Here is a 25,644-nt window from a genome sequence, read left to right as displayed (position 1 = left end):
GGAGCAGAAACATGACAATTAACTTTCTATTCTCCAAATTAAGCAGAAAGAAAATATTCAGCAAGTGACCACCTTACAGAGGGTGACGTGAACATCAGGAGACTCCTGAAGGACTGTTTTCAAGGACAGACAATGAGGACAACACAGGTGGCTCATACACACCCTTTGCCGAACTTGGTACATGTTGGATGTCAGAATGTCCCTTATGGACTCCACATCTTCAGGGGAAAGTCTTTTGATTCCTTGTATCCTCTGGGCCCTGGAATCATTATTGGAGAAGAGACAAGCATTATTCTTTCATTTGGCAAGTGGTGCCACAAAAATATCAGTGGGCCTTGCTCTGTACTGAGGGGAATCCTAAGTTCCAGAATCCTACATATAATTTTTCCTATTGTTTTAGTAAGTTGATTTGATGTCAGAACATATGTCTTGACTTCAGGTTTTGAAAATACTGTTCCCTTGCCTACAGCTTATATATGGTAATTATTCCAACCCATTTTTTTAAAAAGGTCTAAAGTGGTAACAAGTTATTTTTTCCTCCAAATCTGTTATGAACTGAAATGTTTGTACAATACAATAAAAATCAACTGCTAGAAAATGATATCATACCATGCAATCCAAATATTTTACCGTTAAATGCAACAGAAAAAGATGATTCAGTCAAAGACAAACTCTTTGCTAGTTTTGTACTCACCTATCTCATTGAGGACAGGTGACAAGCAATTCACAGATTAATACCATCTACACACCACATTTTGATTAGCATTTATCTAATAGAATACTAGTTTCATGAGTACATTTATATTGGAATTGTACCTGTAGGGATTTTATCTTTGGTTAAGAAATAATTGAAGAAACCAGAATCACATTTTACAAGGGCAATTAGACCATTTATACCATGAGAGCCAGCCCAGCTGTAAGATATTGTACACCATGACCCCTTCCTACCTCTGGAAGGGATTAAAAACTGGGTTATGCCTGTGCCTAGGTTAGCAGTCAATGCACAATTGTCGTCTGGGGATTATAAAGTCCTGACATTGCTGGGGGGAAGAATTATCATGTGACAAATGTATTTGATTACAATCTAGTGGCAGTAATTTTAAAAAACTTTGTATTACATGAATAATATCTATTCCATATGGAAAATAAGAACAAAAAGGAGAGAACTAAAAATAATTAACTCCCTTTTTAATACTATCACCTTCCTTAACATCTTGATATAAACCTTAATGGGTTTGTTTGTTTATTTGTTTGTTTGTTTCTAGCCTCAGTTCTTTTGAATTTTGAATGCATAAGGGCACTGAAGCCTTTGATATCTGCTTGCATATGCTCTTAAGATAATTGGCCACAGACGTGAGTATTTATTAGTTTTAATACAGGCCACCTTTTAAGTATTTTTCAAAACATTAGTAGCAATACAGCCATAAATAGTGAAGACATTTTAAAAGTAATGTACATTTGACAAAAGATATTAAAGGACTTGGATACTGAATATCACAGCAAGCCTGGATTTTGTTTAGCAATGCTATCTGTAGACTGACTAATGTCCTCTCTATAAACTGATTGAAATCAGTTTCCATACCATAAAGCTGTAAATGCCATCTCTATTGATATACAGTCACCACCCTTGGTGATCTAAACATTATTATCAGGGCATTTAAACCTAACTGTTTAAATGTCCTTCAAATAACATTTATTCTGATTTAGATATGCCCACACACTTCCACAATCTGCACACATTCCTTTAATGTGGTGAATGTGATGTACTGCTAAGCAGAAACAACAGCTAGTCAAATAGTTCCATTTATGTGTTCATTATGAAACAACCTAATAGGAAAAACCATTGATAAAGGAAATGGTAAAGTTACACTTGATATAGCAGTAGCTCTAACTTGGCACTCTTCCCAGTTTATAATTGACCACCTTGAGGAGGACGAACTTAGTTAAAGTTCATTCAAGCTCTGGCTGGAATGGGTGCTCCAGGTGTCCCAAAGGCATTTCCCTTCGTGGAGCCACACTGAGAAGCCACAGCTGTAGAATTATAGCAGCTATCATTCTACAGCTATAGAATTGACTCACTTGGGCAAGGTGATACCTGGATTTTTCTTCATGCCACTTCAGTAGCAAAATCGTCCCTGAAATACTCACAGCACAAGCACATGAGATACAGCTTTAGAAAAACTGAATGAGTGATCATTTCTGTATCAAGTCAACTTATAAACCAAAAGACTCTTGTCACTGGACCATTCATTCATTATTCATAAAGGAGATCTTCATTACCTTAAATAAAAGTTCTGCAATAATTTCAATCAAACTGGAAAAATCTGAACCTAAGTATATTGAATACAATGTTCATCTTTCCCATAACTCCACTTACTTATCTTTTATATTGATACATAATAGTTGTACATAGTTTTGGGGTATATGTGATAATGTGATACATTTGTATAATCAAATTAGGGTAATTGAGATATCCATCACCTTACATTTTTATCTTTTCTTTATGTTAGAAACATTCAAATCATTCTCTTCTAGATATTTTGAAATGTACAGTCCTATCAACCTACAGTCCTATCAACCACCAGAGCTTATTTCTTCTCTCTAAGTGTATATTTGTTCTCATCAATCAATCTCTCTTCAGTCTGCCCTCATTCTTTTTCTCTTTTGGTCGGTTGTTATAATAATGTAAAAAGAAGCTTCAATTCCACTATAACATCTAGTAGAATACACATATCATAGTATGAAGTTCCAAAATATCAAATATGATTTGTGAATTTATTTAGAAGAATACATCTTTTTTTAAGCAGCTAAGATGTGAAGTCTGTAGGAAAAGTGGGCTTAGAGGACAAAAGACTTGCCTGCGGTGCACACAGTGGAACCCACCAGCAGCCCTGTGTGCAGCTGCTTAGCATGTTTTTACAGAAGTCACCAAGATGAACAACATTTGGAATGAGTGATGAGTGGCTGAGATGCTGCTGCTCCTCAAAATACAGTGTTCCATTGTGGAAGTGAAAAATGGCATCAGAACCTGCATCCTAGTCTTCTGTGTGAGAATGTGGAAATGTGAATTTATACCTGTCAATGTGCAATCCATTAGAAAATTCTTAGACTACAATGAAGTTACTTTAGGCCTCTTTAAAAAAAATGACACATTAAAATTATCTGGGAGTTTTAAAATACATTTTGAAGTTGCATGGTTGTTATGTTTGTTATGCCTATGAATATATAAATATTTTATATTTTAATATCACTTTAATCAAAAAATGTTTAAAGCTTCAACACTTTTAATCAGCTTGAGTCTCTATCTCTGATAATTTCTAACAGCTTACCACTCATTGGTGAGATGAGCTGCTTCATATTTGAGATAGTAATCAAAGTGCATATTCTACTTATTCATAGGATTGTTTTGAGTTTCAAATAAGATAATGTATGTAAAAGCAATGGGATTCCAAAAAATCAACATCATCCAAACTGTGCAAATAGACAACCATAGTGGCAGTGTTCTCCTGAAGGTCATAGAATTTGAAAATCTAAACCTTTTGTAGAACAATTGCTTGAACTTCTAAGGAAAAAAATACCTGTGCATTTTGTTGTTATCATCTCATACAGAATAATAAAAAGCGAGCTGAGTACACACTTCTTTTTCCTATTATTGTATGAAGGTTTGTTTGGTAAGAAATTAGCTGCTTTGATCTCAGGAGAGGAATTCCTTTTTGCTTGACGTCCTACAGATTTCTGATGAGATCAAATAAAGGCAATTTAAATACTAAATATGTATTAAATATCAACTTTAAAAAATCTCTCCCACCCCAGTTAACTAACTGCTTGGGGTGTACGAGGAAAAAAAAATTATCTGGTACCTATAAGGCTCTCTCACTAATCTTAAATTTATTTCTAAAGAAATAATTGACTTAACCGGCAGGCCCCCACTCCAAATAAAACTAGTTTAAAGATTGCCTTGAGATCAGAAATTAAGGCAAATGCTTATGACTGATGCAATGTAATACAAAAATTCAAAATATGCTTTGCCACCTGGCAGACTGATTCTCATTTGAGATAAGCACCCATACCTTCCTAAACCCAGTGCTCACATAAGTGAGCAAAGCAATTAAGGAAGTTTCTAATGGTCTAAACTGCATTAATCAGCATTCATCCTTCAGTGAGCAGGTCAAAGGCAAGGAGCCCAGGTGAGGTGCACCTCTCATAGACTTGCATAGCTCTCTATTCTTTATGATTATGTTTGTGCAGCCTTTTTTGTTAACATCATGACCCTACCACAGTATGGTGTCCATGAGGGCAAGGCCTGTGTCCGCTTCAAGGTGCCTGGCACATAGGAGGTGTCTTAACAGACAGGATTGGATCAAAGGTGTCAAATGCAAGGGGGTTGCAAAAAACTCAGTAACTAAGGTAAGTCAGATTTAAATGCAATATTTTTAGAAATAAAGGTCAATGCAAAAAATTATTGATGAATATAATATCAACGTTTTAAATAATAGAGGATCAATATGCCTGATGTTTCCTTTGCCTGGGCCTCCACTATGATGCAGCAGAGCACTGCCAGTATATATTTGTCAACACTTTTCCATTTTAATATCAGAAGTTTCCTTAAAGCCGTGTGATGAGCAGCATCAAAACAAACCAACACCCCCCCCACCACCCTCAAAGAAAAGTCACTAAGAAGGCAGAAAGCTTTGTATTATACTGAGATATCCTTAGGGATTATCTCAGTATAATACAAAGCTTTCTGCCTTATTTCTTAGTGACTTTTAGTTAGGATTCTTCTCAGGCCATGTAAGAAACGCAAGGGTGTTTCTGATTTATTAGCAGGCAAGGGATGAAGGTGTTATCTCAGAAATAACACTCAGGCAATAGTGACAATTTTATTGCTACCTATTCTTAGCTCTTCTTCCAACTTCCTTTTTAAATGTGAAGACATAATTGAAGCATATGATCAAGTGTTTTTACCTGCTGAAGACAACAGGATGGAGCGGGCCCATGTTCCTTATCCTAAATATATGTTGTGATTAATTTTCCCAATAAATCATTTGTTGGAGAAAAACCGGGCATCTTTGGGAAATTAATGAATTCTTTTGACATTGAAGGGGCTCTCATTAAATGTCAGAGTTAAAACAGCTTTAAGAAGTATTTAGCCAGCTCTTGGGACAAGTGGCTACCAGAGGCTCTACCACGTTGCATAGAAAATCATCTTGTAATGATGGGTTTATATTCCAGTATCACCCCTCTCTATGTCCTGCTTCCATAACTCCCTGTTCCCCAGGAATCCAGGCAACTCCCTGCTTCTACTCCAAGCTGGTCTCACATAGACCCAAGGCAAATTTCACAATCTCATGTAGACCTTCGCCTTAGATGCAATTACAAACACAACTTTCTCTTCACATAGACCACCAATGACCACACCTCTTGCTATCATCACTCCTTCCCAAATCCAAGTTATCATCTCAGAAAGTTAACTCATCTCTCACGTAAAAGAGGAAGAGAAATGGCTTATGGGAAGAAACACAATGGTAGGAAGGACAGAATCACATGCACAGGGGTCAGGTCAGGAGGAAAATGAGACAGTCTTGTAAAATATGCTGCAATTCTACACAGTCACTTGCCCTTCCCTCCCAAAGAAAGATGTCATACAACTCTAAGGAAGCAACATTTGCTAGAAAGTAATTTTCAAAAACTAGGTAAAATATGTGAGCTTGGGCCAAGCCATAAAAATGCCAAGACTTAAATTACATATTTTAAAAATAATTTCTTCTTTATATTTCTGCCTCTTTACTCCTCGTATACCTTTAAATGAGGCAATGAGTCAGTGCCCCTTGGAATTCTTACAGTGAAAGTTTAGAACAAAGAACAGATATGACTCACTGATGGGGTATGGAGAAAGCTGTAGAGCTCAGTATCCCAGTCTCCACCATCTCGATGGCTTGTTTCATTTCCAGCTTCTTGTACAAAGAAACAATGCTTGATTTGGGTAGGTTCTTTCTGATGAGGATTTTCCGTAAGTATCTATGATCAAACTTCTTAAACCTAAAAATGAAAACCAACATTTTGGAAATCTTGAACGTCTGTATGTGTCACGTAAGTGTGCGTTTCTCTTAAAACAAACTACTTACTACTTAACTTTATTCTGAAGAAACATCAGGACAGTGCCTGGAATTCATAGCATTTGAACACATTTTAAAAAAAAATTCATAGTATTTATGCATTTTTTTTTAAATAAAAAAAAAAAGAATGGCCTACTGGCCTGAATACATTGAAAATCAGCTAAACAAAAGGAAGGGACAAGCTGCAATCAGGGCAAAAAGTGTGCGTAAGTGAGGCGCGGGGGAGGCCCAGCCCAGCACAGCTCCAATTGTAAGAGAAGAAATGAGGGGGCTGAAGCTTTTGAACAAGTGTTCCATTCTAATAGCGCATAACAGCGGCAGCTGCACTTACAGTAATACTGGCCTATTCAACCAGAACCCAATAACTTTAAATGGCCCGGTAGTTACAGTAGTTTTGCCCCATTATGCTGCAGATCATTTTGAATCCTACCAATTAAGGGGAAGAAAAAAAACCCTACATATGTCCCAATAGCCTGAATGATGGAGATTCTGAATAGGCAAGACTGATGGCCGCTGACTATTGTAAGGAACCTCTGGCCAGCCCATTCGACTGAGCTGCGCTATGCATATGGTGCCTTCAGAGTCAGCCATTTGTTTGGAGTTGGAATTTTCAACACTTTCAATCATTTTACATTCAAAGAGTAGTTTGCCCGCCTGCTTTATTTTCCAGAGGGGCACATAGCTTTCCGGGCTGCTGGTTTATTATCTGGCAATTGGTTTCCTGGTCTGTGAGGTGCGCAGGCTCTGTCAGCTAAGCCCCTCCAGGGTTAGGGGTTGGCTTCCTAAGCTTTGTTGTCCGAGCTCGGCTCAGACCAGGCCTCCTCTTATTCCAACTGGGTCGATCTTCTGTCTTCTAGTTTTCTGCCCTCATGAGAAGCCACGGTTCCTGTGTATTCTCAGCCCACGGTAATCACCTCCCCAACCATAACACCCTCCCTGACTTTCTTCGCACTGAGCCTTGACCTTGTCCTGTTCAACTCCAGAGGCTGCCCTTATTCTTCCCATACTGGATGCTTTGTGTCTCCTGACATGCTGGGTCCTCCCTCTGTGCCCTCCACATCCTGACTGGCTCTTGCTTCCCTGCCAGCATTCCCGACCACTTCTTCTCAATCTCCTTCCGCACTTTCTTTTCCTTGCCTGCGCCACGAAAGTGAGAGCTTCTCAGAGTCCCATCCTCAGTGAGCTTCCAGCTACTCACTGACAAAGCCAGCCGCAACCTCCCTCCTGAACTGTAAACTAAGTCCAGTAAAAAAATACATTCTGAAAGGTGAGATATGGTGAAGAAGAGGGATTTGGGCATTTTAAAAAAAATTACTATATTTGAGAATCTTAAAGATCTTCCACCATGGCCTCCCCAACAATGAAGGAATCCCTTGCCAGGATTCCTAAGGAGGCACGAAGCTCCTTTTCTAAACTCCTTTTCCAAGCTGGACATTCCGTGGTAGAGCTGATCTTATCATTGGGAACCTTGTCCTTGTTTTTAACTTAAATATTACTTTTCTAATTTCTACCCACTGGCTGTACTAGTTCTCTCTGAAACAACCTACACCAAGTCAACTGCATCTTCCACCTGACAATTCTTCATTTTCCAGGCTTAGCATGCCCTGGAATTTCAACCGCTTCCTGTAGGGGATGGCTCTGGAGCACTTTATCTTCTTGGTCTCCATTCCCTGAATTCTCTCTGGTTTTATGCCCAGCTTCCAATGGAACCTTTAGAAGTTTGTCAGGGAGTGAAACCCTCAGCCTCCTTACTTGTCTCTCATTTGGTGGTGACTCCAGTGCCCACACACATCTTCGATTCCAGCCTTTAAGTGATCCATCAGCTGCCAAACAAACACAAGAAAATGATTGCTGGAGAAACGCGAACTCTGAAAGACACACAGGACAACTAAGACACTTTAAAAAACAAAGGAGGCTTTAATTTTCTGGAACCTATCTGACTTTCCATCACTGTGTTCATGTAATAAAATATTTGATGACTTTCATAGTAATTTCAACTTTGTTTTGTGGTTTAAAGACTCTGTAGATAAGTTTCTTCCTAATTCACATAATACGTAATGAAAACAGGGCACCTGGCATTTGCTTTGGATAATACTTTTCTAGAATGAACTAGGAAATTTCTCATTACTGAAATCATTTTGAGGACAATTAATAATAATAAAATATATCATATTTAAGATATTATTAAATAGTTGTAATAACTTTTAATTTCATTGCAAAAGAAAAGAACACACTGTTATCCAATCATATAATTTCTGAAAATATAATTCTATCAATATTCTACTATAACATAGAATAACAAAGTATCTATATTCCTCATTTTAATATGCTTGTTTGATCTAAGTACTTACATTTGACCACTCAAGCAAATTATAGTGCATTTGTTTTATCCAAAATTGTTTATGGAAATTTAGGAAAAAGAGCAATCTTCAAAATATTTATGAAATTAGTCTTCAAATATTTTAAATTTGAAATTATTGAAGTCTATACTGGCTTCTGAATTTTGTTTTGAAAAACAGATTCAAATTTTAAATTAATTATTAAATAATTGATTCACTACCTTCTACCAAAAATTATAACTTTTTTGAGGAAAAGAAAAATAAATGAGAGAAGAGTGAAATATCCAAGTTCCATGGACTTAGGTGGATTATGTAATTTGTTGAAATAATAAATCATAGGAGATAAAGATAGATATTAAGGTGTTACATGTTTTAAAACAGTCACTACTTATCCTTATCTGTTAATTATTTTCAAATGGTCTTGAAAATTTTTCATTAGGATTTCCTGAAATTTAAATAACCAAATTTCGTAGGTCACCTTGACCATGAGCTTTAGGGTAGATTTTGGAAGACTTCATCATTCATCAGTTTCTCTGGTATTAAAATGGTGAATTCTCAGGGATAGAGGAAACCTAAAATTTTTCAGGTTCAACTGTCTCCTCAAAGCTTGAATCTCATGTACAGCAACTATGCCACATGTTCCCAATCACTGGTTAGACACATCCACTTCAGCTTCGGGTGTGCCAATCAAGAAATGATTGTCAGAATGCTCTTTCATTAACTGAGTTGAAGTCTCCACCTATAACCCTTCAGACATTAGTTCTCATTTCTATTCCTTGGAGCTGTACACAATGTTGTGCTAAACTTAAACAAACAAGTAGAAACCATGCCCAATGTGATATTCATCTTTGCCTGACTGGGATGTTTTCACTAAAATCTGCCACTCGGCCATGTTTGCAAAAGAAGTAACACCCTTTGCCCCTCCTATATTCAAAAAGGGCAGAGGACCCCATATTTCATTGGAACAGTGATTTTAGAAACAAACAGGACAATTTTGAATGTTAGTCACTGTGACAGTATTTTGAGGAATCAATTTAGACAGGCAAGTCCCCGGTTATTCAATAAAACAGTACTCTAGATGTTGCTGTAAATGTATTTTATAGATCTAATTAAAGTCCATAATCAGTTGTCTTAAGTAAGGGAGAGGACCCCAGATAATCTGGGTGGGACTGATTCAGTTGAAAGGTCTTAAGAACAGGCCTGAGGCTTCCCTGATGAAGAAAAAATCCTACTTGTAGACAGCAGCTTTGGCTCATGCCTGAGGGTTCCAGCCTGCTCTTCTGGATGGCCTGTCCCCTGGATTTTGGGCTTTCCTAGCCAGCGCTAACACTAGTGAAAAACAATTCCTTACAACAAATCTCTTCCTATATCTATATCTATATCTATATCTGTATCTGTATCTGTATCTGTATCTGTATCTGTATCTGTGTCCGTATCCGTATCCGTATCCGTATCTGTATCTATATCTATATCTATCTATATCTATATCCATCCATCCTACTGGCTCTGCTTCTCTGTTGAACCCTGATGGAAACACCACCAGCTTGGACAAAAAAGGAGGACAAAATAGGACCCTCACAATTCTATAAGCAAGAAATAGACTGATAAAATTACTCAGCTGCAAATTTATGCTACCTTTATAAAAAAAAAAAGAGGGGAAATATAATTCAGAGGGTGAAGTTGAGAACCCAGTGGGTGGAACAAAGAGTTGCAAGAGATTAGGGGATTCCCAGCCCTTGAAACCAAATAAAGCTTGCCCAGGAAACATTGAAGTTTGCTTAGTATGGATGACTCCTTTTTTTCTTCCATTATCTCCATAGTTTTTTGAAAGGCAACAGTTATAACTGTTATTCAATGAGTGTCCTACCATATATTTTAAGAGCAGATAACTTGTTTCTTGAGTTTTGCAACTTCATAGATGAAGAGAAACTGAGCCTCAGAATAGATTATACCCAGAGCCTTACTGAGCCCTGCTCTAGATGATGGGGGTATTGAGATTTGGGATTTTTGAACTGATAAGATTCAGATGATATTTTTGGATTTTGAATTGATGATGCAGTGTATTGAGACTTTTGGGGTGTTGGGATAGAAGGAAGGTATTTTGCATGTAGAACAGATATGAATCTTTGGGAGACAGAGGGCAGACTGTGGTAGGGAGAACAATGACCTTGCAAAGATATCCATGTCTTAATCCCCAGAACTTGTGAATATGGTAGTTTAGTTTAAAGGAGGATTAAGTGGCAGATGGACTTAAGGTTGCTAATCAGCTGACCTTAAGCTGGAGACAGTCTCCTGAACTATCCATGTGGATGCAGTGGGATCATAAACCTCCTTCAATGTGGAAGAGGGAGGCAGAAGGATCATTGTTGGAGGGATGCAGCCATTGCGGGCTCTGAAGATGGAAGGGGCCATGAGCCAAGGAACGCAGGCAGCCTCTGGAAGCTGTGGGGGGTGAGGAAACAGATTCTCCCCAGGGCCTCCAGAAAGGAGCACAGCCCTGCAACACCTGGATTTTGAACTTCCGACCTCCAGAACTATAAGACAATAGATCTGCATTGTTTTAAGCACTAAGTTTGTGGCAACTTCCTACAGCAGCCATAGTAAACTTACACAGTTGCTCTTGGTAGAGTGGCGGAGGAAAGAGGAAGTCTAATGACGTGTGCAGACATCTCATGGTGACAAAGGAGAAACGTCTTATTAATTTATTAATTGTGACTATGAGATAACTTACACGAATATGAAGCTCTTCATTGATGGATTCTTTTTTATTGGTTTTTTTAACATCCAGGTACCTGACCAGAGGGCCAACTGTGATTCCCTAGATCAGAAATAACAAAATAAAGGGTTTTGTTGTAATGAAGACTGTCACTAGAGAGAGCAAATTTATTATTAACAAAACTATTAGAATGTCCAATCTATATGTTTTTGTACTAGCTATTACCGAATAAATGCTCCAATGTTCATTTCAGTTTTTCATTCCTTTAAGTACTGCAATAAAAATAGATATATTGCCTGTATTTTAATATAGGAATTTGGTTTCACCCATTAAAATAATCTTTCATTAGTTCATTAAGAGCTAACTCCAACTAAAAGAAAAACTTGTACTACTTAGTACTAATTAGAATCTCATTTTCAGAAACGTAGAATGACTATTAGTCACCTGTTACTCAGGAATCTTTTGACTAATATGCTGTATTGATTAAAAGGCGATATATTTTAGAAGTTAAAGGATGGTCACAAACATGATCTAGAAATCTCCGGAAATTTAGTTTGGGTATTGAGCACAGATCTGAAAATCAGATAAAATGCCTTTATTTGTATTTTATTAATTTACTACATTGTCCTGAAATAATCTATTTATTTTAAATATAAGGGAAACCTACTTACCTGAATAAATACAGTAAAGTATATAACTACTAAAGTAGCAGTGACAAACATTTTCTTCCTAGGAAAAAGAGACAGAGGAAGCAAAAATGCAAGTGAAAAACTTCCAGCTCCTCGAACACCACTGTAGAAAATGATGCACTGGTCCTTGATGGAGAAGGGGAAAGTCCGAAACTGGTTACTGATATAGAAGAGAGCAAATACGCCTAGAAAGGGGGAAATATGTATTAGAGCAGAGGATCATGAACGAGCAGAGACACAGAGCTAGTGAACTGAGGTTGTGTGCGCGTGCCCTGCAAACAATGCAGCCTAATTCCATCATACACCCATGATTGTCTATCACAGGTAGAGTATCTTTTATGGATTCTTACTTTGTTAGTTGTGAGACAGTAGCACTTCAAGTGGGAAGCTTAGCTACAGTTTATTGGCATGTGTTGTGTGTGTGTGTCTGCATTTATGTGTTTAAATTAATAAAATCTTGATTTTTTTAATGTAAGGTATATATTTTCTAATCTATATTCATAATTTTTGTCCCACCTTTCAAAACTAGTCAAAGCAAGGATATTGTTGAGTGGGTTGGGGGGGATAAATGCATTCTTATCATCTCATATTCTCATTGGGTATCCAAAGGAGTTCTGTAATTTAAAAATGAGAGGGGTCCTCTTGGAGACTGTGGTCTCTACAATCAAATCCCTTATTGTTGGCTTGTCCCTCTTGAGGTTCAATGCAAGCAAGGAAGGAAGTTGGCAAGGGTTGGGGTGTAAGTGGGTGCTTCTTACTGCCAGTGAGCTTCTCAAACCGAAGGTTTAGGGTGAAAGAGCTTGCTTGAAACATAGAGGAGTTTTCTACCACATTGGTTTTCATCCCCAAGCGGCTCACATAACCTAGGTACCACCAATGCAGTGGTGCCTGCTAGGAAAAGTCCTTTCACTAAAGCTCTGATGAATCAAAGAAGAGTTTCACTTAGTAGAATAAAACTCTCCACATCCTCATGTGCGTCTCGTCACACAGACTTGCCAGCAAGCATTCTTTGATAATAGGCACATGGATAGTGCAAAAGATAAGCGAATTTACTTTTTAAAATATTGTTGTGTTTGTCCTTGTTCCTCTCCATGCCAGTCATGTGACCTTGAGCAAGGTTCTTAACCATTTCATGTCCTCAGACTCCTCATCTGCTTGATGGGGTAGCCATCGTTTTTCTCTCAGAATGTGAATGTAAGGATTAAATAAATTTAACATCCATAGATAACATAAGATGCAGCCTTTTATGTAGCAAACCTTCACGAGTGTGAACTACTATTAGTTGTGATGAGTCGGGGTGGGAAGAGAACAGGCTATGAGGGGGAGAACCGGATTCTAACACCTGGCTCTGTCAATTGCTGTGATGTGGCCAATTTTGTCACTGTTTTGGTGGTTTTTCCATCAGTTTCCTCAACTGTAAGAGTATGGGGTTGAGCTGGATCGTGAAGGATTAACAATGTCCAGGTTCCTGCAATATAAATCCTCTCCTAGGTAGTTTCTTTTCTTGTTGGCTGGGCTAAAGCTCTGTAATTTTATTTCTCTTGGCATTAGCTCTACTCCCCTGTAGATTCCCAGAGTCCCAGAGTATTAGAACTGAAAGGGAACTAAGAAATTTGTTCAAATCCATCATTCTGTGGTTGAGGGAGACGATTTTGAGCAGTTACATGTCTGTCCAAGATCAAACAGCTAGTTTGTAATAAGGCCATTGATAATGATTTAAGATAATAAACTTGTATCACAGCTTCTTCTATTCTCCCCCAAGGAGCCCAACAAACACATATATTCAGAGTTACTTACAGATATTTTAATATTTCTGTATTCTTGTTAATCTCCTCTAGAGCCTAAAACCCATCCTAAATGAATTTGGAATTAATATGTTCAAGATAGGTTATCAGCCATTTCACCTAATTTCTCTTTGAGTAATTGGCTTGAAAATATTGGTCAAAGTCATTTAACGTAACGCTTCAAATATTAGTCAAGTCACTTAAAAATAGACTTGCTCTTAATCAAAAGGCAACACATATATTGTAGTTCAGTGCTTAATGTTCTTTTCTAGCTCCTGAAACATAAATGTACAAGATAAATCATCAGCCACTAGTTCTCATTTTAAAAGATTAGTTACATTTTACAGGTGTGATGCCAGTTACACTCTAAAGTTGTTCTTACTAATTAATACAAGGCTCTTTTAAAAATATTCACTTCCTGATTTTTTTGTTTGCTATACATCACACATTCATGCACTCAACCCTCAAATAAAACCACCTAAACTATTTAGGGGGATGCTTTCTATCAGTATTTTTCTTCCATAGAATACAATTTGTGAGATCTCACTTATCCTATAGTGAAAGTATAAATAAATGCCCACAGTTAATAATCCACATCTGATTTAAGGTGCAAGAGGATACAAATCTGCAAAGAAGTGAAGAGCAAGGGATATGTTGGTCTTAGGAACCAAAAACATTGGTGCAACTCCAAATAAAAAGTAACAAACATGTATTTTTCCATTGACTGAATTATATTTAAATAGGTAGATGTGAAAGTTCTTTCTTCAATTAAAAAAAAATACTCCTTGCCCCAGCCTTGCTTCAGTGCAGAACCTTACCAACCACTAATTACTTTGAGCTGACTGAGGGGACAAACAGAAAAGATTCCTGCTCACGACCAGGTGCCTAGTCTACCCTAACCGGTAAAACCAGTTAGCATCTACTCAGTCCTCCAGTTTTAACATTGCAGAAGGGAATAAGAGAACTGAAAATGCAGCAGGACCGGAGACTCTGGAGCCCTGCCCTCTCTTACTGATGGCTCTCCAGATTTGGCAGAAGGCCAGGGTGAAGCAGATGAAGGCCCAGTTCCACTCGTGATTCTTGCCCACGGTGGACACACCCATGAAGATGAAGATTAAGGTCTCGCTGACGCTGCTCAGCATCTTCATGAAGTACTTGATGGTCGTGTATGATGTCTGGGACACGTTTTCTTCCACATACTTTTTCATTGTTACTGCACAGGCTGTGATTCTATAAAAGGAGCAGACTCTCAGAGAAAATCCATGAGGTTTTCCCCCTCCACAAAACGCCCTCCCCACAGGCAATGCCACAGATGCATGAAGCCCGTGTTGATGGAGGAATATCTCCCTTATTCCCTTCTGTGGCTGCAGATTTTCCACAGATTTTCTTTCTCCCTCTTTTCCCTCCCTAAGGGATCTTTACAAGGTAAAGCTGAATGTGGTGGGAAGGTGGGTGTGGCACGGTGAAATAAAAGGACACATAATCCCCATGGGCACACCCAATGCAGAATGCTTCTCTCTTCTCTCTTGCCCTCTTCATGAAGAGTTTTGTCAGTCCCAACTCACACTCTCTACTTTACTCTGCCTTAAACCAAAATAACAGAATAATTCAGCAAGGTTCTCATTTCCTCCAATCCAACCATAAATGATCAAAACTTCTAAGACAATGCAAGGTTCTTTTTTATTGGCTTTATTTCAAATATTTCTGTTCTAGAGCCATTAAACAAGTATGGGAAAGAGAAATAAACTTGCCTTGTCTTAGAAGTTTTGATCATTTTCCAGGTGGGAAAGTGACAGATGCCTAGAGTTTACACTATCACATTTAATTGAAAGAGGTATTTCTCTACAATAAAATTAAATGTATCTGCCTGAATAGCTGGAAAGAAAGATAATGCCGTGCAGAAAACAACATCACCAGATATAATAAGCCAAGCTGAGAAGCCTCATTCAAAGATAAACATCTCAAGGATACAAGGACATAAGGATAAGCATTTCAAAAATGTTTTCATTAGAGCAAGGAAATGTAGATTTCTAGTCTTATCCCATCTGCCTAGTTTCAACCCACACTGAAGAGCCATGGCTGCGTGATATGCTTTGAGGGGCACAGAAGAAGGCAGAGCCCAGGAATGTCAGTCCCTCGTTCATGCCTCTCTTCAACTTTAAAATTAACTTTTCCACTTTGGGAGGCCAAGGCGGGCGGATCACGAGGTCAGGAGATCGAGAACATCCTGGCTAACACGGTGAAACCCCGTCGCTACTACAAATACAAAAAATTAGCCGGGCGTGGTGGCCTGCACCTGTAGTCCCAGCTACTCAGGAGGCTGAGGCAGGAGAATGGCGTGAACCCGGGAGGCGGAGCTTGCAGTGAACCGAGTTGCGCCACTGCACTCCAGCCTGGGCGACAGAGCGAGACTCTGTCTCAAAAGAAAAACAAAAAACATTTCAAGGAAAAAAACACACTACTGAGATGAGAACTTAACCTTGAAGTTTTCCCAGATCTTCTCTGTACCAGCTTTCCCGAGCCTTCTAAATTGATGTGATAATTGCTATGCTTTCCTCCTCAGGCAAAGCACAAGAAGAAGATGAAGGCAGACATTGGAGAGAACTTTGGTTTGACAAAGAACCCGAATCAGGTTTTATAAAAGTTTAGAAGCTCCTAAATCCTGCAACATGTTGGAGGGTTAGCGTTATTAGTTATGTCTTTCCTAGATGCCTGGTTCACGCGGTGTGGTCCTAAACTTTCTTTCTATTACTATGTGACTTGATCCTTGCTTTGTACTCACGCCAGGATGCCGGAGAGATAGAGGGTTTCAGCAGCTAAGTAAGACAAATAGCTGAACATGAAGACGATGAGTGGCTCAATTGCAGAGATATTCTGAGTGAAACGTGTGATAAATGCAGAAATAAATCCAAAAACGATGCCAAACAATACCCCTCCAAGCCCCACAATGATGAATCGGGCACATCCAGCCAAAATGTCGACAGGTTCTATCTCTTCAAATTTATGCATCTTTGTAAAGGCAATTAACATATTGTATAAGACCTAGACAAAAAAGAGAGAAAATAAATATGAATTATGAATAGAGACTAGGAATACTTTGTATGCAGATTCTCAGCTTTGTGTCTAGTTAAGTAATACACAAAAATAAATTACACAACAAAAAATACTAAGATGACTGTCTTTTAACTGTATTCCCAATAATTTAGATGTACTCGGTTTCACTGAATAAAAAGTGTAATACTCATAACTTCCAATCACTGAGCACCTACTACGTGCCTGTCTCTTTGCTAAGCTTTCAGTGGCAGTTAATTTATTGCCTCTAAACCCCAAACGTACCCTTCCATTTGTGTTCTATAATAGACAACGGAATTCCTTTAAGCAACTTTTCCTTAAAGTCAGCACCTAGTTAAGCTCTGTCCGTAGAGGGCCTAGAAAGGACATTCAGGTGCAGGCAGAAGGGCCTTCCTGCAGTTTTTCTGGGGCCTGTGGGGAGAGTCAGCCATGTGCATGTGAGGAACTCCAGCCGATCCCGCCTGAGCCACAGGCCCTGAAAGTGATCCTTCTGCCACCCTGCGACTTCAGCCTGGTGATAACCTGTCTGCAAAAAGCCCCAGCATGACCCACGTGCCACATGTCTGTGGCCCAGGGCTCCACCCGAGCAGCCCACTCTCTGAGAGCCTTCTCCCCGTCCTCCCATGCAGCCTGCTCCTCTGAAGATTCTCTGCCATCTCCCAAGTGCAGGCTCCCACTGCGGCCCCAGCACAGGGATTGCTGACTGATGTCTGGCCCTGCCTGCCTTCCGGAGGGTGGTCGATTGTTTGCCCACCAACTCCAGACCAACTCCAGTCTGGATAAATCAGCCAACTTTTCTGCTACCCAGTGGCCAGTCCACACCTTCTCCAGTAAGAGGTGAACCCCTCCCAAGCGTGTCCTTCCTTGGGGGCCCTCCCTCAGCCCTAGGGTACATAGAGAGTTTCCTTATATCTTATGCCTTTATTATAGTTAATACATTTTATAATGCATTCACATTTTTATTTAACCTATCATGTGGTGTATCTTACCTGATTGCACCTAGACCGTTATACCCTCCATACACATCTTTCATCGAATCCCCCAAACGACTCTAGCCTATGTGACACTCTGAATTTTCATATTATTTCTCTATTTATTTCAACATTTATTTTGGAGCTGCAGGGATCTACTTATCACTATTTCATGCCACTCCACAGCCCAGAACTATGATCTAGCTCCTGAAAAGCAGCAGCAGGTGTACAGGTAATGAGACATAGAGAAGAGTTGAAAGAAGATCTCTGCAGAAAATGAAGACCTTTGGGAATATCAGCCCCTGAAGAGTCCTGCGAAATCACAGTACATGCCTCTTAGCATCTATCTACACCAGGAAAAATGCAAAAAATCAGAGCAGAGGACGGAAGCTAAAACTCAAGGAAATCGTGGCCGTGATGGTATTCTGCATGCTGCAGAAGCACAGATGGACTGCATGGACCTTCTAGAACTGATGATGCCCCCTTACCTTCACAGTTGGCTCTCATTTCCCCTCTGGCTGTGGCCCCTCACGTGGCACCCTGCCAGGCTCACCCAGGCCTTCTGCTTGACTCTGATCTCTCCAAGATGGGAATCATCTTCCTTATGGAGACACTCAGTGTCACCACTGATCTTGGGTATGGCCTGACAGCCTTTGGGTTCTGGCTTTGGCTTCACTTCAGGATTCACCAGAACCGCACACTGCATTGTGTGCACACTGACCCCTTTGCTGTGGTCTGCAGCCTTTAGGAAGCCATTCCTCCCCCCAGCCCCTTTCCTAGTTCTGGCCCCTCCAGGTCCTCTGTAAGCCCGACCTCTGCTGATTTCCTATAACATCACCTTCATGATAAAAGATTGTTGTTTTTGGCTGGGCATGGTGGCTCATGCCTGTAATCCCAGCACTACGGGAGGCCGAGGTGTGTGAGTAACCTAAGGTCGGAAGTTCGAGACCAGCCTTGCCAATGTGGTGAAACCCTGTCTCTACTCAAAATTCAAAAAATTAGGCCGGGCGCGGTGGCTCACACCTGTTATCTTGGCACTTTTGGAGGCCGAGGTGGGCAGATTGCCTGAGCTCAGGAGCTCGAGACCAGCCTGGGCAACATGGTGAAACCCTATCTCTACTAAAATACAAAAATTAGCCAGCCATGGTGGCATGCACCTGTAGTCCCAGCTACTTAGGAGACTAAGGCAGGAGAATTGCTTGAACCCAGGAAGTGGAGGTTGCAGTAAGCTGAGACTGCACCACTATACTCCAGCCTGGGTGACAGAGTGAGACTCCTTCTCTTAAAAGAAAAAAAAATAGCCAGGCGTGGTGGTGCACACCTGTAATCCCAGCTACTCGGGAGACTGAGGTAGGAGAATTGCTTGAACCTGGGAGGCGGAGGTTGCAGTGAGCTGAGATTGCACCATTGCACTCCAACCTGGGAGACAAGAGCGAAACTCTATCTTATTAAAAAAAAAAAAAAAAAAGATTGTTGCTTTTCCACAGAGAGGTTGGCAGTAAATGGTTGATCATGTGTGAAGTTGTCCCTAGGCTGCTATCTTGTTTTGTTCATATTCATGAACAGTCAGAGTGCATTGATGACAAAGGCCTTCTCCGTGCTCTCCCTTCTAAAGAATGACTCACGTTTGTTTGAGGGAGGCTGTCCTCTAGGGACAGATAGAAGCAAAAGCAGCAGGAGGTTATGGGATGGACATATTTATGCTGCAGTCACCACGTAACTGTACACTTTTTGTTAATCCCTTATGTGCAGATATCAAACATCACACAGAGTGGCTCTGGGCTTGGGAATGTGACCTGGCAGTGAGGGGCATGCCTCGAAGTAGCTCAGGTACCATCAATCCTCATCTAGGATGCTTCATTGCCAATGTACTTTGTTGACGGGGGAGGGCACACAAGGAGGTTGCACAGTGGCCCTCTGCTAATGAGTATTTTGTCCACAAGCACCTCTACAATAAGTCTCTGTCACCTTGACTCCTATATGACTCTCCTAGGGATGCTGTGACAAAGTACCACAAGCTAGGTGGCTCAAATTAACAAAAATATATCCTCTCACTGTTGTGGAGACTAAAAGTCCAGGCTCAAGATGTCGGCAGGGCCATGCGCCCTCTGAAGGCATTAGGGAACGGCCCTTCCTTGACTCTTTTGAGCTTCTTCTGGTGGCTGCCGGCAGTCCTCACTGTTCCTAGGTTTGTGAGTGCATCACTCCAGTCCCTGCCTGCGTCTTCACCTGGTCTTCTCTGTGTGTCTCCTCTGTGTCATATCACCTTCTTATAAGGACATCAGGCATTGGATTAGGGCCCACCATAGTCCAGTGCGAGCTCGCCTTCAATAAGGATAACTGTAAAGACACCGTTTCCAATTAGGGTCCCATCCTGAGGTTCCAGGTGAGCATGGATTTTTGAGGGGACACTATTCCACCCAGTACAGCTTTTATAAACAAAATGACCATACCGTGAAATTAACTTGTATTACAGACTAGAAGTTTTCGTTATAAATCTCTCAGAGCACAAATAATTTTATTTTGAATTTTATAAGGTCTTAAACTCTGGCTTATTCCCCAAATGGTTCAATCATGTTTCTTAAGAGAGCCTAGGATGCAGGTTTTGAGTGTATGAACTAGTGCTTACTGTTCAATGTAATAAGTAACCAGTAGCCAATAAGCATGGTTAGATAAGGGAATGTGGGCAGAAGGTTATAATAGGCTTGCCTTCTTCTCTCAAAGATAAGTTTCTAATGTATTTTCTGGGAGGAGGGGAAGCTGGGGAAGATGAAGAAGAATCAGAAAGCTTGGTGCCAATGGGTCCAAGCAAGTACACACACAACATACAGACACACGCAATACACACACACACACAACATGCACACAACAGACACACAAGCAACAAACACATGCAACAGATACACAGACATACACACATACCATGAACATTGTGAATTTCTCATATTAGGAAAAGAATTACTTAAAAAGAGAAAGACTTGCAGAAGTCTTAAACTGAATTTGGTTAAGAATATACATGAAAAAGTGTAGAAATTGCCCAGAAACAAAAGAGCAAAGGGAAATCCCCACAAATGTCCTACAATCCCTCCTAGAGAAAACTACTACAGATATGTATTTTCTAATTCTATCTATCTGTCTATCTATCTATCTATCCATCTATATATCATCTATCCATCTGTCTATCATCCATCTCTCTATCTGGGGCAGTTGGAGCCCCTCAGATCTCTAACTGCAGGGATTCCCATCTGCCATTCTCAGCTAAGGCCTGAGCTTGGCAGGGACACTGAGATAGGCCCCTTCCTGGAAGGCAAAGGACTCCTTGGATACGTGTTTTAGCCTGCGGGTTCCTGATGAGCTTAATAAACTCTCTAAGAAATGCAGCAAAGACAGTCCCATCCAGCTTCTGTCCTTCCCTCTCTCCTTCCCCTGAAATCACTCTGCACTGCGACCTGAGGGCTCTCCCATCCCCCTGGGCTTCTTCCCCATTTTCCCTCACAGGAGTTTCTCTAGTAAAACTCCTGTACATTTAATGCACTCTGAGTGTCTGATCCATGAAGGACCTGGACAACATCTATCGGTCTGTTTGTGTATCAATCACACTTTACAAAACTGTTAAAATCCTGGTCTATTTTATTTAAACAAACTGAAGCTATGCTTTAAGAAAACCTGGGCTGAGTATTTGAAAAAAAAAATGTGACTTATGATTTCGAATGAATCCAAAAGAATCTTAGTGGTTGTGTATTGACTCGATGAGTTTGTTTAGTCCAATTTCACTTTCTGCCTCATATGGGTCTTAAAAGGCCTGGGTATTGCACTGTCGGAGTTGAGCTCACACTGAAAGGAGTGAAGCCACAGTGAGGAGTCACACACTCCCCACAATCTCAGAAAAGGAAAGTTTGAATGAGGTTAAGTGGAAAGTGACTGTTTATTTGACTCTCAAATCCAAAGGAAACTCAGAGAATATGACCGAGACTTAAAGATTTGAATATTGTTGCCACAAACTAAAACTCTTTTACATAGCTTGTTAGATTATTAGTAGCTACCCAGACTGTTCCAATGGCCTGGGAAAGTTAATTGGGCCAGCCTTGTCTCTGGACACCAGTGTGTCCTGCCAGGAAGATGCCATGGCAGTTTCAGAAGCTAAAGTAGTACATATAATTAAGAAGACAGCATTTACAATCACAATCCTTACTACTGCACGAAAAACAGTTCTTACCTTTCAAATTACCAGGCTCTGGGCAACATTATAGCTGCAAAAGATTTTCTTTGGGTTCATTTCAAGTTGCAATAATGTGTGTGTATCTTTTATACACTGAAGGAAAAAGCTCAGCCAATGCTAAATCTCAAACATGTCCACAGCCCCATGGAGAACAAGGTTAGATTTTCCCTCTTCACTCACTGTCTCAGCAAATGGTCCTTTTGTGTTACCTTTAACAGATTCTCCAAGCCTTCCAACATTATAATAATGATGATCCTTTAGCTGATGCCACTGTAAAAGTTTGCAAAGCCCTTTTAACACACAGAGACTCACACAATGACTAAAAACATTAGGCTTTCAACCAGGGCTCAGCAGAGGTGAAGAGTCAATTCCAAATGTGCTGACATTTTTTTCTTGTTAACTTTATTGAGGAAAGATTTACATATGATAAACTGCATCTAAAATGAATGAATTCTGGGCATTGTAGATACTCATAAAGACATCACCATAGTCAAGATCTAGAACAACCCCAAGAACCCTGAAAGGTTCCTCATTCATTTGAAGTCCATCCTTCTCTCTGATCCCGGCCCCAGGAAATCTCTAATTTATTATTGTCACAATAGATTAATTTGCATTTTATATAGTTTGAATAATAAATTATGAACTCTTTTTTTCTGGCTTATTTAACTCAGCATGACGTTTTTGAGTTACCCAAGTTGTTGCAGATATTAGCGGTCCCTTCCTTTTTATACCTGAGTAGTATTCCACTATCTGGTTATGGCATATTTTCTTCATTTATTTACCTATTTACCTGTTAATGAATATTTGTCCACTCCCAACTCCCCAGTTTTGGGCTGTTTGAATGTTGCTGCTGTGAACATTCATGTACAAGCCTTTTTTGTAGACCTATGTTGTCATTTCTCTTGTGTATATACCTAGGAGTACAATGGCTAGGTAGTATGGTAGACACATGAAAGTTTTAAGAAACTGCCAAATTGTTTTTCAAAGTCATCATATCAGGCCAGGCACGGTGGCTCATGCCTGTAATCCCAGCACTTTGGGAGGCCGAGGCAGGTGGATCACTTGAGGCCAGGAGTTCAAGACCAGCCTGGGTAACATGGTGAAACCCTGTCTCTACTAAAAATACAAAAATTAGCTTGGTGTGATGGCATGTGCCTGTAATTCCAGCTACTCAGGAGGCTGAGACATGACAATCCCTTGAATCTGGGAGATGGAGATTGCAGTGAGCAGGTGAGCAGAGATATGCCACTGTACTCCAGACTGGGCAACACAGCGAGACTCTTTCTCAAAAATAGAATGAAAACAAAACAAAGTCATCATATCATTTTACATACCCACTTGTGGAGCCTAAAGCAACCTCATCTTGGATGCTAATCCACCATGTTGATTTCTGATTAATCCCAGTTCTGGGAATGCCTCTAAGATTTCTGTTTTATCTACTTGTAAAACAAGTAGATAATATTTTACAAAAATGTTCTTTTTGTAGAAGAACATATTATAAATTGTGCCCTTGATTTACAGTAAGTAAAGTAAGTACAGTAAGCCCAAACAACTTTGCCCATAAATTCTGCCCATAGACAGATTTATACAACATTCTTGCCTTTCCCTACAATTGTCCTACACATTCCTTCTCTATGGTATATAAGCCCTGGGTCTGGGAGCTAATGGCACAGTGCTCCACCATATTGTCTCACCACTGCTGAAAACAAAAGCATAGCTTCTGTTCCTAAGCCTCTGCTAAATGTTTATTTCTAAAAAACTAGGTATATCCACCTCTTTTTTCTGCCTCTCAGCTTCCTTGGACTTTCAGGGTAGATTTGGACAAACCCTATCTACTGCAGAACACCACTAGAAATGTATGAGATTCCCAGTTGTTCCATATCCTTGTCAACACTTGATATTGTCAGTTTTTTAAATTCTAGTCATTTGAATGGATGGGTGGCATTTCACTGTGATTTAATTTGCATTTCCCTGATTACTATGTTGGGCATATTTTCATGTGCTTACTGGCCATGAATATATCATCTTTTATGGTGTATCTGTTCAAATCTTTTTCTTATTTTTAATTGAGCTGTTTATAGCCTTATTGAGAACTAAAATTATTTAAAATTATTTCCATATTCTCTGTCTTTTGTGAAATGCATGTATAGTGAATGTTTTCTTTCATATGTAGCTTGCTTTTTTGATTGTGCATTTTGAAGAGCATTTTTTTCTTTTGATAAAATCCAATTCATTGCTTTTTCTTTTTTGTGTGTGTTTTAATTTGTGCTTTTCCTGTCTTTTGACTACTCCAAGGTCAAAAAGTCTTTTTTTCTATAGTCATAAAGATTTTACTTCCATGTTTTTCTTCCAGGAGATTTATAATTATAACTTTTCCATTTCATCTATGATACATGTTGTGTTAATTTTTAAATATGGCTTGAGGTTAGGGGTGATTTTCATGTTTTCCACATGGATACCAGATTTTTTCAGTACCATTTGTTGAACAGACTTTGCCTTCCATTGAATTGCCTTAGTTCTTTTGCCAAAAATTAATTGACCATGTGTATGTAAGTCTATTTCTAAACTCTCCAGTCTCTTTCATAGTCTATATCTCTATTCTTTAATTAATATTGTCATTTGTGTAGAATTATTATAATTATCATGGCATTATAGTAAGTCATCAAATAAGTCTTTCAGCTTTGTTCTTTAGTTTTAGGCATTGCTTCATGTAGTCTAGGTCATTCACGTTTCCAAACAGATTTTTAGAATCAGCTTTGTCAATTTCTACTAAAATGTTTTCTGGGATTTTGATTGGCTTTTATTGAATCTGTAGATCAAACAGTAGAAAACTGATAACTTAAAAATGTTTACTCTTCCATTAATGAATATGACATTATTTAGGTCTTCTAATTCCTGTCAGCAATGTTCTATAATATTCAATGAAAGGATCTAGCATATCTTTGTTAAATTCACTTCGAAGTACTTCTGTTTTGGGAGTACTTTTAAATGTTATTTAAAAGATATCTAAAATGTTATTTTCTTTCTTGAACCATGAAACATCTAGAAGTTTGTTTTTTAATTTCCATATATTCTTAAATTTCCTAGATATTTTAAATATATTTTTAATTCTGTTGTGTACAAAAAATATACTCTGTATGGTATCAAAGCTTCTAAAGTTATTGAGGCTTCTTTAGTTGTCAAATGTATGACCATTTTTATTAAGCATACCATAAGCACTTGAAAATAATGTTGAGTTTGCAGCAGTTGGGCATAATATTCTATGAATAGGAATTAGGGCAAGGTAGTTGGTAATATTCAGATTCTCCATGCCTTGCTGATATTTTACTTAATTTTAGTATCATTTCCTAAGAGAAAGCTATTGGAATCTCCTACTAAAATTATGGAATTGTCATTTTCTGCCTTTCAATTTGTCAATTTTTAATTCATGTATTTTGTTGCACTGATATTAGGTGGATATACATGTACAATTTTTAGGTATTCTTGATTAGTCAGCTTTTTTATCATTATGATAGATCCTTCTTTATCTTTGTAATACTTGCTATCTTTATGTCTTTTAACTAATATTAACATAGCCAAATCAACATTCTTATGCTTATTGTTTGCTTGGTTTATCTTTGTGCATCCATTTACTTTCACCTTATTTATGTCTTTATAATTAAATTGCATTTCTTATAAATAGAATATATTTGAGTCCTGCTTTATAATCAGTTCTGTTAATCTCTGGCTTTTAATTGG

General features: G+C 39.1%; 1 protein-coding gene across 1 annotated transcript in view; it reads right to left on the bottom strand.

Moving 5' to 3' along the window:
* The window catches only part of SLC9A4 (solute carrier family 9 member A4), a 58,986-nt gene that overhangs the window by 12,609 nt on the left and 20,733 nt on the right, over positions 1 to 25,644 (bottom strand). The window contains exons 3-9 of the mRNA XM_054476324.1: positions 16,427 to 16,686; positions 14,657 to 14,874; positions 11,843 to 12,045; positions 11,187 to 11,273; positions 7,869 to 7,939; positions 5,878 to 6,039; positions 163 to 259 (exon numbers count right to left, since the gene is read on the bottom strand). Of these exons, the coding sequence (XP_054332299.1) occupies positions 163 to 259; positions 5,878 to 6,039; positions 7,869 to 7,939; positions 11,187 to 11,273; positions 11,843 to 12,045; positions 14,657 to 14,874; positions 16,427 to 16,686 (1,098 nt within the window). The remainder of the gene's footprint in view (positions 1 to 162; positions 260 to 5,877; positions 6,040 to 7,868; positions 7,940 to 11,186; positions 11,274 to 11,842; positions 12,046 to 14,656; positions 14,875 to 16,426; positions 16,687 to 25,644) is intronic.

The sequence above is a fragment of the Pongo pygmaeus genome, chromosome 12, assembly GCF_028885625.2.
Source record: "Pongo pygmaeus isolate AG05252 chromosome 12, NHGRI_mPonPyg2-v2.0_pri, whole genome shotgun sequence".
NCBI classification, from domain to species: domain Eukaryota; kingdom Metazoa; phylum Chordata; class Mammalia; order Primates; family Hominidae; genus Pongo; species Pongo pygmaeus.
The sequence above is the reverse complement of the archived record's forward strand: the minus strand, read 5'-3'. Positions and strand labels throughout refer to the sequence as shown.